The 19,096-nt window shown below is 40.0% G+C and overlaps 1 protein-coding gene across 2 annotated transcripts in view; it reads right to left on the reverse strand.

Moving 5' to 3' along the window:
- The window catches only part of THSD7B (thrombospondin type 1 domain containing 7B), a 1,218,744-nt gene that overhangs the window by 14,436 nt on the left and 1,185,212 nt on the right, over positions 1 to 19,096 (reverse strand). For both annotated transcript variants that reach the window (XM_030883051.2, XM_060302483.1), the window contains 6 exons: positions 17,281 to 17,426; positions 11,930 to 12,089; positions 10,628 to 10,801; positions 10,432 to 10,527; positions 8,053 to 8,135; positions 5,335 to 5,527 (listed from right to left, as the gene is read on the reverse strand). In XM_030883051.2, coding sequence (XP_030738911.2) covers positions 5,335 to 5,527; positions 8,053 to 8,135; positions 10,432 to 10,527; positions 10,628 to 10,801; positions 11,930 to 12,089; positions 17,281 to 17,426 — 852 coding nt within the window. The remainder of the gene's footprint in view (positions 1 to 5,334; positions 5,528 to 8,052; positions 8,136 to 10,431; positions 10,528 to 10,627; positions 10,802 to 11,929; positions 12,090 to 17,280; positions 17,427 to 19,096) is intronic.

The raw sequence follows: 19,096 nt of genomic DNA on the forward strand, positions 1-19,096 counted from the left end.
ATATCACTGATGAACATAGATGCAAAAATCCTCAACAAAATACTAGCAAACAGAATCCAACAGCACATTAAAAGGATCATACACCATGATCAAGTGGGGTTTATTCCAGTAATGCAAGGATTCTTCAATATCTGCAAATCAATCAACGTGATACACCATATTAACAAATTGAAGGAGAAAAACCATATGATCATCTCAATAGATGCAGAGAAAGCTTTTGACAAAATTCAACACCCATTTATGATAAAAACCCTGCAGAAAGTAGGCATACAGGGAACTTTCCTCAACATAGTAAAGGCCACATATGACAAACCCACAGCCAACATTGTTCTTAGTGGTGCAAATCTGAAAGGAACAAGACAAGGTTGCCCACTCTCACCACCATCGTTCAACATAGTTTTGGAAGTTTTATCCACAGCAATCAGAGACGAAGAAGAATAAAAGGAATCCAAATCGGAAAAGAAAAAGTAAAGCTGTCACTCTTTGCAGATGACATGATACTATACATAGAGAATCCTAAAGATGCTACCAGAAAACTACTAGAGCTAATCAATGAATTTGGTAAAGTAGCAGGATACAAAATTCATGCACAGAAATCTCTGGCATTGCTATACACTAATGATGAAAAATCTGAAAGTGAAATCAAGAAAACACTCCCATTTACCAAAGAATAAAATATCTAGGAATAAACCTACCTAAGGAGACAAAAGACCTGTATGCAGAAAATTATAAGACACTGATGAAAGAAATTAAAGATGATACAAATAGATGGAGAGATATACCATGTTCTTGGATTGGAAGAATCAACACTGTGAAAATGACTCTACTACCGAAAGCAATCTACAGATTCAATGCAATCCCTATCAAACTACCACTGGCATTTTTCACAGAACTAGAACAAAAAATTTCACAATTTATATGGAAACACAAAACACCCCGAATAGCCAAAGCAATCTTGAGAACGAAAAATGGAGCTGGAGGAATCAGGCTTCCTGACTTCAGACTATACTACAAAGCTGCAGTAATCAAGACAGTATGGTACTGGCACAAAAACAAATATAGATCAATGGAACAGGATAGAAAGCCCAGAGATAAACCCACACACATATGGTCACCTTATCTTTGATAAAGGAGGCAGGAATGTACAATGGAGAAAGGACAGCCTCTTCAATAAGTGGTGCTGGGAAAACTGGACAGCTACATGTAAAAGTATGAGATTAGATCACTCCCTAACACCATATACAAAAATAAGCTCAAAATGAATTAAAGACCTAAATGTAAGGCCAGAAACTATCAAACTCTTAGAAGAAAACATAGGCAGAACACTCTATGACATAAATCACAGCAAGGTCCTTTTTGACCCACCTCCCAGAGAAATGGAAATAAAAACAAAAATAAACAAATGGGACCTAATGAAACTTCAAAGCTTTTGCGCAGCAAAGGAAACCATAAACACGACCAAAAGACAACCCTCAGAATGGGAGAAAATATTTGCAAACAAAGCAACTGACAAAGGATTAATCTCACAAATATACAAGCAGCTGATGCAGCTCAATATCAAAAACCAAACAACCCAATCCAAAAATGGGCAGAAGACATAAATAGACATTTCTCAAAAGAAGATATACAGATTGCCAACAAACACGTGAAAGAATGCTCAACATCGCTAATCATTAGAGAAATGCAAATCAAAACTACAATGAGATGTCATCTCACACCAGTCAGAATGGCCATCATCAAAAAATCTATAAACAATAAATGCTGGAGAGGGTGTGAGAAAAGGGAACCGTCTTACACTGTTGGTGGGAATGTAAATTGATACAGCCACTGTGGAGAACAGTATGGAGGTTCCTTAAAAACCTACAAATAGAACTACCATATGACCCAGCAATCCCACTACTGGGCATATACCCTGAGAAAACCATAATTCAAAAAGAGTCATGTACCAAAATGTTCATTGCAGCTCTATTTACAATAGCCCAGAGATGGAAACAACCTAAATGTCCATCATCAGATGAATGGATAAAGAAGTTGTGGCACATATATACAATGGAATATTACTCAGCCATAAAAAGAAACGAAATTGAGCTATTTGTAATGAGGTGGATAGACCTAGAGTCTGTCATACAGAGTGAAGTAAGTCAGAGAGAGACAAATACCCTATGCTAACACATATATATGGAATTTAAGAAAAAAATGTCATGAAAAACGTAGGGGTGAAACAGGAATAAAGACACAGACTTACTAGAGAATGGACTTGTGGCTATGGGGAGGGGGAAGGGTAAACTGTGACAAAGCGAGAGAGAAGCATGGACATATATACACTACCAAAGGTAAGGTAGATAGCTAGTGGGAAGCAGCTGCATAGCACAGGGAGATCAGCTCGGTGCTTTGTGACCGCCTGGAGGGGTGGGATAGGGAGGGTGGGAGGGAGGGAGACGCAAGAGGGAAGAGATATGGGAACATATGTATATATATAACTGATTCATTTTGTTGTGAAGCTGAAACTAACATACCATTGTAAAGCAATTATACTCCAATAAAGATGTTAAAATGCAAAAAAAAAAAAGACTTTCGTGAGATGAAAAACAATCAAAATCTATTGTAAACAACACTTGTTTGGAGGAAAATCACAATTACTTTCCATTGTATTATGACTACGTATTACAATTTTTGCTTACAAGACACTTTCAAGCCTCAATCAGGTTTTAGAATGAGGTTTCAATGTAGTAACGGTATATTTCTATGGTCATACAACTTTTAACAAAGCTTTGATTCTTATCTCTTTGAAACACTAATGATGAAATCCCCTATTCTGAATTTTTTACATTTGCAATAAGAAAAAAAAGTCTTTCCTGAGTGAGAATGCATCTGTCATCTTATTACCCCTTAACCTCATAGAGCTGAAGTATTGGAAGGTACAGTGTTTTTCAATCCCTAGTACAGAGGTATGTGGTCCATGACCTTTAAGCCATGTTACTTAAGAAGAATCAATATAGCTTTTTATAACAGCATAATGGATAGGATCAACGTTCAAACTATTAAAAAAAGATAATGTAGTAAAAAGTCAGTCTTCCTGCCACCCTCTCTGAGAGCCCTACACAGCCACTACCACTGTAACCAGTTTGCTTGTGAACCATCTTACAGTTTTCTCTGCACATGCAAGCAAATGAGTACGAACACAAAATACCTGCACTGTTTAAAAGAGACATAAATGGTGCGTATCACTCACTTTGGTACTTCTTTTCTACGTCACAATATATATTGGAAATATTTCCATGCTAGTTCATAAAGACAGGTGTGTCTCATTCTTTTTAATACCTCTATGAGACATATTGCACAGTTGTATCATTTACATACTTCTCTTAGTATACGTGTGTATATTTGTATGATGAATTCCTAGGAGGAAAATTTTAGGCCAAAATGTATGACAGATTTTTGCCCGATTGCCCTCCTGAGAGGCTGCCCAAGTTTACAATCTCATCATGAGAACCTCATGAAAGTTATTAACTCTCCCCAGACTAAATATATATTTTACATATATACTTGCACACATACATACATATGTATACAATAGTGTATATATGACTATACATATGTGTACATGTGTCTTTGTGTGTGTATCCGTATATATATACACACACACATATGCACATACACTCACATACGTGCTGTTGATGCTTTAGTGGGACCTCCAAAGGTTAAGGACCTCAGGTGTGGATCTGAACACTCATTTCCCTGGAACTTCACCCTAATTCTCTTCCTGAAATAGGGTCTACAAGCAGTGGGTGAACCTAGCTACATTTCATATCACACTTCCCTCAAATTTAAGTCTATTGCTATAAATTAGCTAAATGTCCCTAAACGTCACAAAATGAGTAAGATATTTTTGAATACCTATGGCATGTGCCCCAACATACACAGGAATCAAAGCTTGAGTATATTGTGGCCATCCTTAAAAGTTAGTTAAGGAGTGTACATCTTGTTTCTTCCTCTAGATGTAGGGTCCTTTGTGCCTGGGCTCTGGTTTTGCTTCATTTAAGCATGTCATCGAGGCATTTTGGTATGGCCAATGCCTAGGGTCTGGGAGGAAAGTTTCCAAGGTATACATTGGCTGAGCTTTCTGCGTCTCTTCCCTCTCAATGCTCCCTTCCCTTAGTCATTCACAGCATTTTATTTTCTAGAAGAGGCACGTACAGTAGGCCCAGAGAATTTTGCTTCCATTTTCTGCCCACTTCACAGAGTGCGAAGTAGAGACTAGTGCTTTGTAAAGACCTTATTGGCCTGCCTTTCAAACCTTCCTGTCACTTACTGGTGGTGTGTCCTTGGTCAAATTAGTTTGCCAATTTCAGCATCCTAATCACTAAAATGGGGATAATGGCATCTCATTATGTGCAAGAACATAACGAGTCATGCACCACAACCAGCATGGAACCACAGGGTACACAGAAAGCATCTAAAAAATGTTCATTCTTGTCCTTAATACCCACTAATTTTTGAGTCCTGCAGGCCTGACAATGTGCTAATAGTCATGACAGTCGTGCAGGGCAGGTGCCTCTAGACTGATTCGTAGATGAGGAAACCTTTCCGGAGAGGTGAAGAAACTACAGTCAGTCACAAAATCCGTACCTTCTGAGCTATGATGCCAGTTAAGGTCTGTTGGCCTCTGAAATTGATGCTCTTTACTATTTCACTGGTGTTTCTCAAACCAGATAGGGTCCCTGGACAGTCCCCCAGGTACCTACCTGCATGTTCCTGAGAATCTATTCCAATTTTTGCTTTTAATTTCAATTATATACACAAATTCACAGTTATAAAAATAAAGTCTTTGGCAGAGATCATTTACAATTCAAATATTTTTAAAGATTAATATTTTGGGGCTTCCCTGGTGGCACAGTGCTTGAGAGTCCACCTGCCGATGCAGGGGACATGGGTTCGTGCCCCGGTCTGGGAAGATCCCACATGCCGCGGAGCGGCTGGGCCCGTGAGCCATGGCCGCTGAACCTGCGCATCCGGAGCCTGTGCTCCGCAGCGGGAGGGGCCACAACAGTAAGAGGCCCGCATACCACAAAAAAAAAAAAAAAAAAAAGATTAATATTTTGGTTCCTTAAGTCAGTGTCTCTTAAACTGGGATTGACAGACTTATCTTCAACCACCCCATGAGAACATTTTACACCACACAACACTCAAATTTGAGAAATCTTGAACTAGACCATGTTGGTTTTTTCCTTCTCTCCTCTTTTCCTTCTTCCCTCCATCATGAGCAGTGGTCACAATCTGAACCCCAATCCCCCATGAGAGAATTTACATTTCTGACTCATAACCGATATGTACCTGGATCAAGGGGTTGAAGAGACCATCCTTTAAAAATATCATGTATTTTTGAATTCACAGGTCTGTTTTTCCCAGCAAGATTTTTCACATCAGCTTTTTTGTCCTCTGAGCCAGGTACTTTCATGCAGTAATCCAGGAAACCATTGGATCTCATGATCTCTGTATAGCCCTTCTCACAGCCGCACACTCCACCCTATAGCAGAAAAAAATGTTGACGGTTACACAGTGAGTTGTGTAGATGAAACAAGAACGCTTTAACTGCTGGGCACCTAACATTCGCATGGTATGTCATGGCAATTTAGGGTTTTCCAGCACCACACTTGCCAAAGAGGTGAAAATTCAATAAATAGTTCATCTTTTTGAATTCCAAAGTCAACCCTTAAATAAATCATCAGTTCTTTCTAGTGTTTTATAATTCTTATACCTTCCAAATATGAAATCACAATTCTTTGTCGATAGTGGGCATTAACTACAACCTTTTCTCTCTTACAGAGATGTTTAAAGCATCTAATTAAAAATTAGCCTCAACTCTTCCCCCAGCTGTTTCAGATTCCTGCCCACTCACTCCAACCTGCCCTTGACACTGAGAAGCAAAGCAACAGGAATTATGTACATATCTTCTTTGAGGTCTATTTCTGCCTCTATCACTTTGTGCCATTGATCACTAACTAGTCTGAACTGCCTCTCCACTCAAAGGCTTAGTTCTTCACTCAGAGGAGACAGCCCAAGACTGTGGAGAAAAATAGACTTCACCAAAGGCACATGTCCAAGAGAGGGAGGAGAGAGAGAGAGAGAGATAGAGATATTGATATCTTGTAGTAATCCGAGTGTCACATCACATCATCACATTCCTAGTTGGCGTCATGACAATATGACCTTCATATTTGTGGATTCTTGGTAATTTTCATGTACAATAAACCTTTCCAAGAAACTGATTATGATAAAGTATAATGGACAAGGATTTCTATCTGTCTCTGGAAGTGAAACTGAAAATAACTGCTCTTCCTTCCTTCAGCAAACATAAAAGCAATAGAAAAGAATAGAAAATAAGCATACGATTATGAATCTCTATAACTCTGCTATTAAGGCTCCTCACATAAAACTATATCTGGAATTTTCTGAACAGCCTTAATAGCCACTCACATCAGTCCTTATGCATCAGCCAGATTTACTTAGGTCATCAACTCTTGAACACATGATTTTGAGAAGCAACAGATACTAAACCTAAAAATAGGGTACCACAATCTTCCACAAAAAGTAAAAGAGACTTCCCCGGTGGCGCAGTGGTTAAGAATCCGCCTGCCAATGCAGGGGACACGGGTTCAAGCCCTGGTCCGGGAAGATCCCACATGCTGCAGAGCAACTAAGCCGGTGTGCCACAAGTACTGAACCCACGCACTGCAACTACTGACGCCCACGCGCCTAGAACCCGTGCTCCGCAACCAGAGACGCCAACGTAATGAGAATCCCACGCACTGCAATGAAGAGTAGCCCCCACTCACCGCAACTAGAGAAAGCCCGCGTGCAGCAACGAAGACCCAACACAGCCATACATACATATTTATTTTTAAAGTAAAAGTCAGAAAAGCATATAATTAATAAATGCCTACAGTTCAGGTAGCACTCATATAATAATGCCAATTATTATAGTATTTCCAGTGGTTTTAATTGAAGACATTATTCAGTGTTCAATGGGGAGAACTAATTACGAAAAATTGGTATATGCTCAGCTATGAAAGCCATCTTTTCAAGATGCATCTCTATTTAGTTTGAGTGAAAAGTTGTAACCAGTCACATGCCAAAGTTTCGAGGGAAACGGTAATTTATGTTTTATTAAAGAGGGTATCCAGAGAGTTGGGGGAAAGCCACACCTTCTACTTAGCAACAGCCTTAGCCCATGAAGTTGCTGCTGATCTCTTTTTTTCCAAACTGGAAGCTTGATCACTCACTCGCTTTTCTGTGGTAAAGAATTAACCTAACTTGAAGTAGAAGAGCCATATTAACAGGATGGAGCGCTTGAATCATTTTTAACCAAATCATTTTTGGAAAGAACACACTATAAGAAGAAGCTCGTTTCTTTGAAAGACAGGGCACACCTTTCTTCTATGCGCACCGCACACAATGAGCGCCACTGTTGAGAATACATGGCACATTTTGCATTAATTCCTGAGCAGTGGTTGATGGGAATTAAGGCAGAGAAAGGGGAAGAAAAAGTTCTGCTTTAAAAAAATGTATACACACACACACATATAATTATGACCCATAACCACATATTCAACTTATGTAAAATCAACTAAAATTTAGACACAGTACAGTAATCACAGTGTAATCAATTTTAATACATAATATTTAGCAAATATGAACATGCCCTTTTTAATATCTTTCAAAATAGTTTAGGTATATGAAAGGCTAAGAAGGAGGAAATAAATCAACTGAGAACACGTTGATAAATAGAGGATAAACAGAGCTAACATAGATTAGATATCTGAAAGACGGGGTCGGCTATAGGTGGATTTAGAGAAAAAAAAGGCTGCTTTCTTGAACACATGCCCTGGAGAGAAATTCTTAATAGCTGTGATTACTTCTGCAAATGCCTCTCTGTGGTATCGTGGGCCCATGGAATGGCTACTTGGGCTGCAGGAGACTGGAAAACATCAGACAGCATACATATAACACAGCGATTACCATACTTGTCCAAGCCTCCAGCACATGACTCACCTGTGTACAGTAGGAGAAAGGTTTTCTGCAGGCCGGGTTACACTGCCGAATAGCAGCAGGGCGTGCCTGAGGGGAACAGCCTCCTACAAAGGAAATCCCACCGTCATTTACAGATTTTTCTATGATGAATACTCATTTCTTTTCCTCTCTGGCACTGGCTACCTTGTAACAGTATTATCTTTAAAAAATCTGTTTGCTGACAGTGTGGCCCAGTTTTATATGACGGATTACAGTACTCCAGGAAGGGCTGTTTGAGATGGGAAACTCTGCTACAGTAGAGAAGCTGTTTACAGTAGAGATTTTATACCTGTGCATTGGCAATGTGATTCTATCATATGGCCACGCTTGAGGGCAAAGCCTGTGCGTGTCAGGATCAGTAAAAGAATTGATGAAATCTCAAGTGAAGTTCAGGAGCAGAAAATATATATGCGCGAAGATCTTTCTACATGTTTTTTTTTCCATCTCCCGCATACCCCAACTAGGCACGAGACCAATTCCCAATAACCAAACGGTAAAAGAATGCCACTAATCAATTCATGCGACCACAATATCAAACATTTTGGTAACATTTTAAATGTATTTCAACCCGAATACACACACACACAGTCACATACATACTCCCACACCTATTTTTAACAGCAAATGTATACACTCCAGGAGGGATAATCACAGATCTGACATAGTACTTGCAGGTCCTTATTAAATATTTTTGAGTAAATGGATGGAATAATGTCTCTATAATCTGAAAATCACTGAAAATTAGTCATGCCTTCCTGGATTCAAGGTACTAAGCAAAGGAGTTGGCATATTACTCAAGGGCAATATTTAAACTATATTTATATACTACTGGTTGCATTTATAGATTCTAGCCTCTGCATTACTATCATTGTCAAACAATTATAGTTTATGATTTTGTAACTAGCGAAAAGCTTTGGGCTTAAGGCTGTGTAGGGAATAGATCTACATTTACCCTAAGAATGAAACAGCTAAACTCTCACTGTTACTTGAAAAAAATAAAACAAATAATCCTCACAGGAAAAACAAAACAAAACAAAACAAACCACCACCAGGATCCGGAATGAGCAGGTAGGTGTGAAATTGATCATGTGGGTGTTCGTGCTGCCAACACAGCCGCGTTCCTGCCAACAGAGTTTGGAGGGGGTGTTTTGCACTCAAACCAGGGATCGCCACCATGCAGTGTGTGAACCCCATGGGGAGAGGATCTCCTGGGAGTCGGGAAGAACATGTTAGAATCTGTACAGTTTATCTAACATGTTAAATTTTAAGAATGAAATTAAGCTCTAATAATACTTAGCAGGTGACACTGGTAGCCTGAACTCATTCATCAGAGGGCCCCGTGATGTACACTGGGCACTCCATACAGAGAATTTGATAGTGGAACCCGTACCAGTCCATTAACTCTCAGCATATTGCAGCGTGTGATGCTTTCTGTGTTCCTGGTTAGGTAGATTTACAGTATATTAAGTTTTAACAGTAACTTACAAAATGGACGAGCAGCTTCAAATAAATTATTGTATGGAAAAACTGTGGATTAAAGGGACAACCACTAATGCAAAAACAGGTAAACTAGAAAAAGGTGACGCTAACAATCTTGCTATTCCAATAGAAAAATCAAAATTCTCCTATTCTGATGAGCTCTTAGTCAGCCACAGGACCAAGTAAAAAGAATGACAATTTAATTTTCTTTGATAAGAAGGCATCAAAAAAAAAGCCCTTTAAAATGACTGAGAAAACCATTTGTAGAATCAAATTGCATTCACTGTCATAAATGAAGACACTGTCCCTCAATCTATAGTCAGATATTAAATAACAATCATGACTAACACATTGTTAAAAAGTGAAGCTTTCAGTACCTGAACATAAGCGTCTATAATTTAAAGCAAAATTTTTTTTACATCATTAATATATTTTAATTTTTATTATATCCTTATCAACCCTTTTAATTTCACTTTCTGTACATGTTTCATATCATGATACATTAGCACAGTAGTGAAGGATTTTAGAATATGTTGAGATCTGTTCTCAAATACTTTTTACTGAAAAGGTACATCTTTAAAAATTTTAGAGACCATTGTTTTAAACTAACATCTGTCTCTTTCAGTCTTTGTCTCAGATCATGATATTTAAGGAAATTTTATTGTGTTTCAGCTTATTTCTTTAAGTTGTCTGATATATGGGACTTCAAATAGAAGTGTTTGCTTTCTAAGATGCAAAGGTCTAATGGCAACTTGTCGTGAAGCTCATCTAAGGCCACTGCCCAGTCCTCCTTTGCTTATAATTTGTACGCTAATTCTTCTCACCACCAGCAACACTCAGAGATCTTTTTGAAGTGCCCACGTGAACCTCAGGCAGGAATACCTGTGACGTTAATGCCATCTGAACGTTGGCACCATACAGTTCGTTCATTATTGTTCCAAAGACTTGCTTTCCATGTGTAGTGATAACATTTACCTCCTGCAAGTAAATATGAGAACAGCGGTTCTATTATACGTCACATTGAAGCAGAATAAGCATTGATCAATCAAGGCTAAGAGTTGAAAAGTGCTCTTGGTACCTGTACAAGGGCGTGTTTCTACAACCTGCTGGGGGCAACTGTCTTGGTTCTCAAAAGACTGAATTATAAATGTCCTTGACCTCGACTGGCGACCCATAGTCTCGAAGCTTCTTCCCTCGATGCAGGTCAGTTCACACATGCTCCACTCTGACCATTCCGTTAAATGGCAGTCTCCTGGAGGATTGCGCAGCACAGAGCAGAGGAAAGAACGTGAAAACTGGCCCTTAACACCATTTACATGCACAGGTTCACGGTGAGATTTGTGTGGGGGTGCAGTGATGGGGTGGGTTCCAGAAACTATGCATTCCACACTGATAAATTTTCTAATTAGAAAATACTAAGAATGAGGAAGTAATCTATGGTTTAATCTAGTTGAGCAAAAGAGCATCAAACACTAGACTACCATCATTTTGCTTCCAATCATGGCAGTTTTATCTAGAGAACACTGTGACTACTAGTGATAATAAAATTTTTAAAAGGAAGTGTAAAGATTACATCAACTCAGTTTTTAAAGAGCAGCGTAACATCATAAAATAGATGTTCACAGAAATCATATAAAGGGAATAAGTCAGTTACTGAAGTGGAATATCTTTGAACTTAAAGAATGTTTAATTTAATAATCTAAACATACACACATTTATGTGTATACATATATGTCCATATGTAGGTATGTGTTTTTACACACATATATGTTACATGCCATGTTATAAGGATATATAAGGGTATATTAAGCCACCTTAAACTCATGTCATATAAGCTAAGCTGTGTTATTAGGATTAAGATAAACTCGTAAATCTTCTGTAACTAATAATGACCTTCACGATTACATAGAACTTGCCTGTTTAACAGAGTGTTTCTGTGCACTTATAGCCTTACTTGTCCCCACCCACGTCATCACCCAGGGGTTCATCCACTCATGGATTCCGTCAATATTTTTTGAGCGCTGGCCAATGTGCTAGGTGCTGTCAGGTCAGGTATTATTAACACATTTTCTAGGTGGAGCAACCATTGCTCAAAGGGACCAGACTGTATGTCCCAGGTAAAACACCAGTGAAGTGATACTGACAAGATTTTAACTTAGCTCTTAAATTTCCAAGTCCAGTGCTTTTTTCCCCCCCTCTGGCCTACTTTGCCTCTGTTGAAGCTGTGAGGTATATTCCAAAGTGATAACCACAATGACAAATGAATGAAAGTTAGTTAAAAACTTCAACTTGGACGAAAGAGAACTCAGGAAATTAATAGAAAAGAAAGAAATAAAAAGGTCACCGTGGAAGGCATTCCCGATCATTTAAAATTGCCTACCTGGGCAAGGCACAGAACATGGCTGCTTCAGGATGCCATCTTGAAAGGGCATCTCTCCACACAGTGCATTGTCTACAGGCACAGTCCAGTGAGCCACTGAACCACTGTGGACCACACAGGAGACGCTGCGGGTCTGGACTCCTTCCCCACAGTCTCCACCCTGTCAGAGGAAAGGATGCTGTCAGCATTACCCAAATCACGATCATCTCAAAGTTTGGGCTCCTGCCATCTCTTGCTCAAAAAAACCCTAGTTGCATATTTCGGCAGCTTCCTCCTCTTGAGAGTTATCTTTCAGTTGTTGACAATAAGGCATCCCTGAGCAATTCTCCTAGAGCTGATAGAGCAACTAAAAGTACAAATGCAAATCTATGCCTTGGAACTTATGCACTCAGAATATGATGATTCATTTTGGAACTCAGCCAGGATTGACTGAAAGAGATAAACAATACCTAATTTGTCTAGGTGTATGTGATAAGATGGCCTAATCCATAATCACTCCCCCAAGAGAGCGTGTACAGCCACAGAGCATACGTTTCTCGTTTGCTTTGCTTGTTTTTCTTTTGTAGGGAATTCAGCAGTTTCTCACATGGATTAGGTGTGGGTTTCCAGTAAAACGCTGATTTTCTCTATTGCCACGAGAAGTTGTTTTCCCAGAATGCCTTCTTGTGCTGAACACTATTCTTTGAAGATATTTCATACAAGTCCCGCTTATATTATTCTTGGCGACTAGAAAAAAATTGTGCAGTGTCTCACAGAAACAGAAGTTTAGAATTGGAAGGCACTTAGTGGTTATCTAGTGCAACCGTCTGCCTGATGAAAGATTTCCTACCGTAACATTTTTAGCAGATACTCATGAGATGAGTATTATATCTCCTCGGTTTTAGTCAGGTGCTCATACTTCAAAAAAAGTCCACTGGCTATTTGGATAACTGTAGAGGGGTAGCTCTGTTTTTGCATAAATGCCTTAGAAAACAGAGCCTAAGACAAAGCTTCTATACTAAGGAGGTGAAATCCCGGGATAGCAAGAGTGAGGGGGAAAGAGCCATCGCAGGTATGGAGGAAAAAGAAATATAAGGTAGTGTGTTGTCAACTGGCCTAAACTTCCGAGCAAACACAGCTGGTTTCTTGGTCAATCACATCTTCTAGACAGGCTGTAGGACCACCCATGAGGTGGGGAGGGAGGAAAAAGGGAGAGGCATTACATGCAGCTCCTCCTTGGATTCAGTCCTCACTGATCAACCTTCACCCCATGGAGTATTAACTCCTCTGTACTTCCAACGTATGTTACTCAGCTCCCACTAAGTCCAGAAATTGGTGGAAGAGCTAGAGCTTTCATGACTACTACTGGTATGGATGGAGAGAGAGAAGGAGAGAGAGGATGACCCTCTGCACGGGCTGTGTTGCTGCAGATAAGGATACTCCATGTTACAAATCATTATTAGGTGACGGTCAGACAACTGGGCTCTGTACTGGCAAACTGAGTTTCAGCTCCTTCTTATTTCCCACCCCCCTCCCGCCCCAACAGAACCCAGAAACTGCATTGTTAGGCCTGGGAGCTTATGTGGCCGTGTCAGCAGCAGGAGTGAAGAGGGACGGGGTGGGCAGCGAAAGCAGCCATGATGGTGCTTCTGGGCGTGCAGCAGGCGACCCAGGGGTTGACGGGCCTGCTGAGCACCAGCCAGGTCAAGGCACTGCGGCAGCGGCGGCTGAGCGTCAAGGGCAGGTTGTGGATGGACTGCCGGATGTGCAGGATGGTACAGAGTGGCTGCTGAGAAAAATTCTTTACAGAAGGAAGTTCGGATTCAAAGCCACCCTGGCAGAAAGGAAAAGGGGAGACTTGGAGGAGACTTTTCCTCTCCTCCTCCTGAGTTGCAGCAACGTAGGGCCTGATGAAACTAAGTAGACACACACATAGGAACGACCACTTCCTTTTCTAGAGCCGTCTTAACAAGAATTATGATTTGTTTATCTAACAAGGGCAAGCCCCGCACTGGATCTATCAATACCTCATAGCTGCTCTAATCATCTCTACGGTCATTGTGAAATTGTTTAAAACAGGCACCCTAATTTTGAACCTAAGTGTGCTTTTTTTTGGAGAAGTAGAAGTTCAACACCAACTCACAGTATATTCATTCAAACCAAATGTTCTGGTAAATGTTCACTCCCTAAAGTGGAAAATACCTAGTGTAAGTTAAATTTCTGTTTGGGGAAGGATTCTCTCTATCACTTATTATTCCAGATGATGGATCCATGGCAGAATTGTCTAAGGTGTATGTTTCGCTATAGAGTGTCAGAATTCGTGAACTTGGAGTCTGAAGATACTGCAGCATGTCTGCAATTTGAAGTTACTGCTCTCTGGAACCTCAGGTAACAAGGAGATGCAATTGATTACAGCTTTGTTTGACATTCCAGGAGATGGGGTGTGCAGAAATGACAGGAAACAAGTCTACATCAGGGATCACTTTAAAAACCAAGACGAACAATAATATGCTCCTAGTATGTATCCACGATCAACCTTAAACTCATACCTTGACAACAACAGCTACTACATGAAGAGAAATCACCATCAGCATGATAGCTTCATTCATAAAGCAAGCATTCATTCAATCTCACGAGACTTCACACGCCAGGGCTTGAAAACAGAGCCAGGTTTCTTGAGCCAGATGGTCAACAGCAAGGATTCTGTCACTGACTCTCTCCTGTCCAGATCATTAAGGGGCTTTATACTCTGAATCGGCATCACCAGATGTGGATCAGCAGATGGTGCTAATAATCATAATCAGAGCTGTAATCAAACCTGTAACAACAGCCTCAATTTATTGAGCTCTGAACTTACGTCAGATACTATGCTAAGCACTACATATTAGTTTGTCTATCCCTACCAAAACCCCCTAGCAAAACAGCTACTCTTGCTACCCCCCATGATACACATAAGAAAACAGAGGTTTGGAGAGTTTGAGAACTTGACACAAACTGCAGAGCGAGGAACTGGAACAAGTTTTGACCAAAATGAGGCCCTGCTGGACTCCAGAGTCTGAGCTCCGAAACGGGTTTTGCAGCGTACGTGTGGATGCCTGGTATCAGCTGGGGAACTTGGAAAGAGTTAGGAAACCCTGAAAAAAAGGTGAAGCCTGAGGATAAAGATTTCCATTTGCAAATCCCTTTCCACATAAGGTGGAGGCAGGATTGGCATATCCACTGAGCCCTGTGCGAGCTCCTCTTATTAGGATTCGGTACATTTGACGGCAATCGGCCACTTCAACATCTCTACCACCTCCAGTGAATGAGCTTTCAACCTGCATTTGGCAGGTCAGGATATTACAGAACGAGGAGAAGCAGGACAGCTGTGGGAGAAGTGCGCTTCCTTTGTGTGTGGAGGCCCACGTGTATTTTAATCAGGAATTCCCCAAACTCAGCTTACATAAATGTTTAAGAAAAGGCAACTCGCTGAAAAGATACTGTGTTAATTTACCTCACAAAGCATTCACAAGTAGGCTTTGAAGAGCGGGAGTACAGTTCAAGCTCAGGAAAAACTCAACTCAGATATCATCAAGATTCACTTTCTCTTTTGCCTCTGCTTTTTAGTGTCACCTTCTTTGTTCTTCTTGCTTCTAAGTGACTAACTTTACCTACAAGGTGGGAAAATGTGGCAGCTAAGAGTTCCTGAAGATAGTATCTTTGAACAGCTTCAATGCCATTCCAAATTCTTGGGGAAGAATGCTGACTGGCCTCCTTTGGGTAAGGTGCCCACACAGGAATAATTACTACAGACTTGGTTTTTGAGAGCTTTGCCTGGATTGAGTCCAACTCCAGTTGCCTCCCGAGTGGAAGTGTCAGTGAGGGAATAACCTCATCTAGAAATCTGAGACACTTCTCAAATTTCTAGATACACCCGCTCTCGTGGTCCCCAGGGCCTCCGTGCCCAGGTATCTCCAATAAATGCCACAACGCCCCCTCTCTATCCCCACCGGCACTGCTACAGAGAATGTTCGCAACCCACCTCTCTGGCCCCTGTGGTTCTGGCTAAAGCTCAATACGTGACAGCAAACTGAAACATTACATTTGACATTTCCCCATAATGTTCCTATGGGACAAATCGGCAGACATGTCTATTAAAAAAAAAAGGTTCCTGATACCTGAGAAGGTAAAAGGGAAAGTACAAAAGAACATGTGAGGTACAGTAGCAGTTGTATGGCTGGTAAGACATGGAGTGTGGAGTTTGTCCCCCATCCTTCCCCTCCTCTTCCTGTGTTTTCTCTCCCCTCCCCTGCAATAGGTTCCTGAATTCTTTGAATTTATTTTCTCTACTTTCTCAACAATTATCAGGAGAAATCTTCCTTCCATTTTCTTAATTGTAATTCCAAGCAGCACTTAAAAAATTGCTGAAGGTTCAGGAAAGAGGGTTTTAGACTAAGTAGACAAAGTATTCATATTTAAAGCTATTAGGTTACTATTTAATTAATTAGCATGGTTACCTTATTTTCTGTAAAAAGGAGACTGAACAAATGTACCACGCATTTTTGTTCCTCTGGGACTTATTAAAATACATGGACATTTAACTTCTGCAAGATAATAATACTGCATGACAATGTCATCCTGACAGGAACGCTAAACATCTCCATGAGAATACTCTGCAGATTTCTTAATGCATAATCAAAATTATTTGTTACCTAATTAAAATCTGCTTTGGAATATGAACTGAAGGATAAACCAGTAAAATAAGAATAGAGAAAATCAACGTGCTTTTTCTTATACAAGAAGCCAGAGAGAAAAATGCCGTAGAGGATCTTTGCTGACCCAGCAAAAGTTCTGGGTATGTGGTATATTATGATGTTACTAGGCATTTATATTTCAGGTCAATAAAAAGCAATCATTGAGGAAAATGTAGTAACCTTGCTTCGTGTAATAATGTTAAAATGTAACTTTCATACACTTTTGGTTTTCTGCCCACATGCAAGATTTTGTCTAAGCCTAAAAGTGCTTTTTTAGGAAAGAGAGTCTACAGCAAGCTGTGCATTTCCATAGCATCAGGGTTTTGCCTAATTGCATAATGCTTTGATATTTCCAACAAGCCAAGAAGATAGAGAATTTTTGAGGATGCCAAAGAGACTGGAGGTCCCCTGAACCAGCTTATTATGAATAGTGCCTAATGAACGGCTATTTATTTTCCTAGCAATATCACTCTGTGTGAGGTTAAGTCATTTGGTTCTTTTTTCCATGTTCTCCATTGCATAAAAATACACCATGCCAGGCCCCTGGTACTGTGAAATTTGTTCCATCAGCACATAGGTTTGACTAGACAAGTGCTTTGGACATACTGAGAAGCATTTCTCTGTCATTCCATGACCTACCTCCAATTTACATGCAGACCAGTTGCTGAGGACCCAGCTATAGCAGGGGGTCACTGGGCAGGTTTTATGCTGGGTAAGCTCTGTGGGGCATGGCCGTCCTTCTCCTTGGGTTGGCATAATGATAAATCGAGTCCGGCTCATTCGACCTAAAATGATAAGGAAGATGTCAGCTTTTCCCTTAGAGTTTGGCTTGGAAAGGGAATTAAAGGACAGAATGTTGCCTTACATACAAAAGGCTTCATTAAAACACACTGAACTTTGTCATGTCCAGGTTTCAGTTTTTCTGCCATTTTAGTTTAGGTTTCTGTGGAGACACAAGTTATCTGAGGTGTGCATCACGCTTAAGGATCTGAAATTCTGTCTGTCTTCTACTTTAGCCGGCTTAAGTCCAAACTCTGTATTGTTGCCAAATAGACTGATCCCCATAAACACTGGCTGAATGTTAACAAATATTTATCTATTAAGCTTTAAAATAATCCAAGCATCCTGCCTTGGGCTAGGGATATAGTGGTGAAAACGCCAGATGTACCTTCTACCTTCACAGACTTTATATTCCATGCCAGGATTACAAATATTAAACAAAAATAGAGTTGTATCTTCTTTGTTAGGTTCTAAATCAGAAAGTAAGGTAAAAATTGCATATAATCCAAATTACCCTGGAAAATTCCCTAGCAAGGTGCCACCCTGAGGTTCCAATAGTGTCTCTCCGTTAATTCAACATGGCCAATTTTCCTAGATTTTAGGACCAATTTCTTTTTTCACTGAGTACAAGATAAAATTGTTGACTTGTGGGAAGAAGCCATGTTGTTTGAAACACATATGTTCAAATGCTGGTACTCCCTTTCCTAATGAAAGGAAATTGGCTAATAAGAATAGCTCAAGAAAGAGTAGGGCTCCCATGTCATCTTATACCCACCCCTAGGCATCAGGTCATAAGCTCATTCAGTGGAAGAGTGGATGGAATTTAAGTGTCTTTGTTTCTCTCTCTTGCTCTCCCTCCTGCTCCCTCTTGTCCTTGGTCCTTTTTTACTGATGAGGTATGATGTGCATATAGTTTCATTACTATTAGCTATCTGTGAATCCATGCCCTTCCATTGGTGTTATAAAGTTAATTATGTAATTGTATCTGTGATAAATGTTAAAGGAAAAACAGAAGGTTCTATGAGAGCATGTTATGGGGATGCCGCCCAGTCTGGGAAGGAATCAGTTGAGCAGTTGAGCTTTAAGCAGAAATCTGAAGAGCAGAACAGGTTTGAGGGCCTGACAGGCCAGTGTGGCTGGACAGAAAGAGCTAAGAAGAGAATAGGTTGAGGGAATACTGTTAAAGCTATTAAAAGTGGGGTCTTTTAGTTGATGTCAAAGATTCTACATTTACCTCTTAAGAGAAATGGAAAGAGAGTAATGACTTCACTTCTGCATAGAATTCACTTGAAAACCTTGGCTAAGAATTCCCACATGCCCTCAAGTTCAGGGAGAAGTAAGGGTAACTCACACCTTCAGTGAACTAGACCTCTTAGTGACCACCAGAATATTATCATAGATTTGGTGGTAAACTAATTCTCTCTGAGAAGACCCTTTAGGAAAGCTAGGAAGTTCTAGTCATTGGATTCTAAATTCCCTGAGGCCTGGGATTCTGTCCCTAACATGGTACTCCATATATATTAAACACTAATTGAATATTTGTTTAATTCATATTTTTATAAATTGTCTATATGATATTATCTGGTATCTGAAAATGTGTGATGATATATCACCATAATTATTTGGAAGATACCACGTGGTAAGCAATTTTCTAAATACTTTAAATATACTGACT

The sequence above is a fragment of the Globicephala melas genome, chromosome 7 (genome assembly GCF_963455315.2).
Source record: "Globicephala melas chromosome 7, mGloMel1.2, whole genome shotgun sequence".
NCBI lineage: Eukaryota > Metazoa > Chordata > Mammalia > Artiodactyla > Delphinidae > Globicephala > Globicephala melas.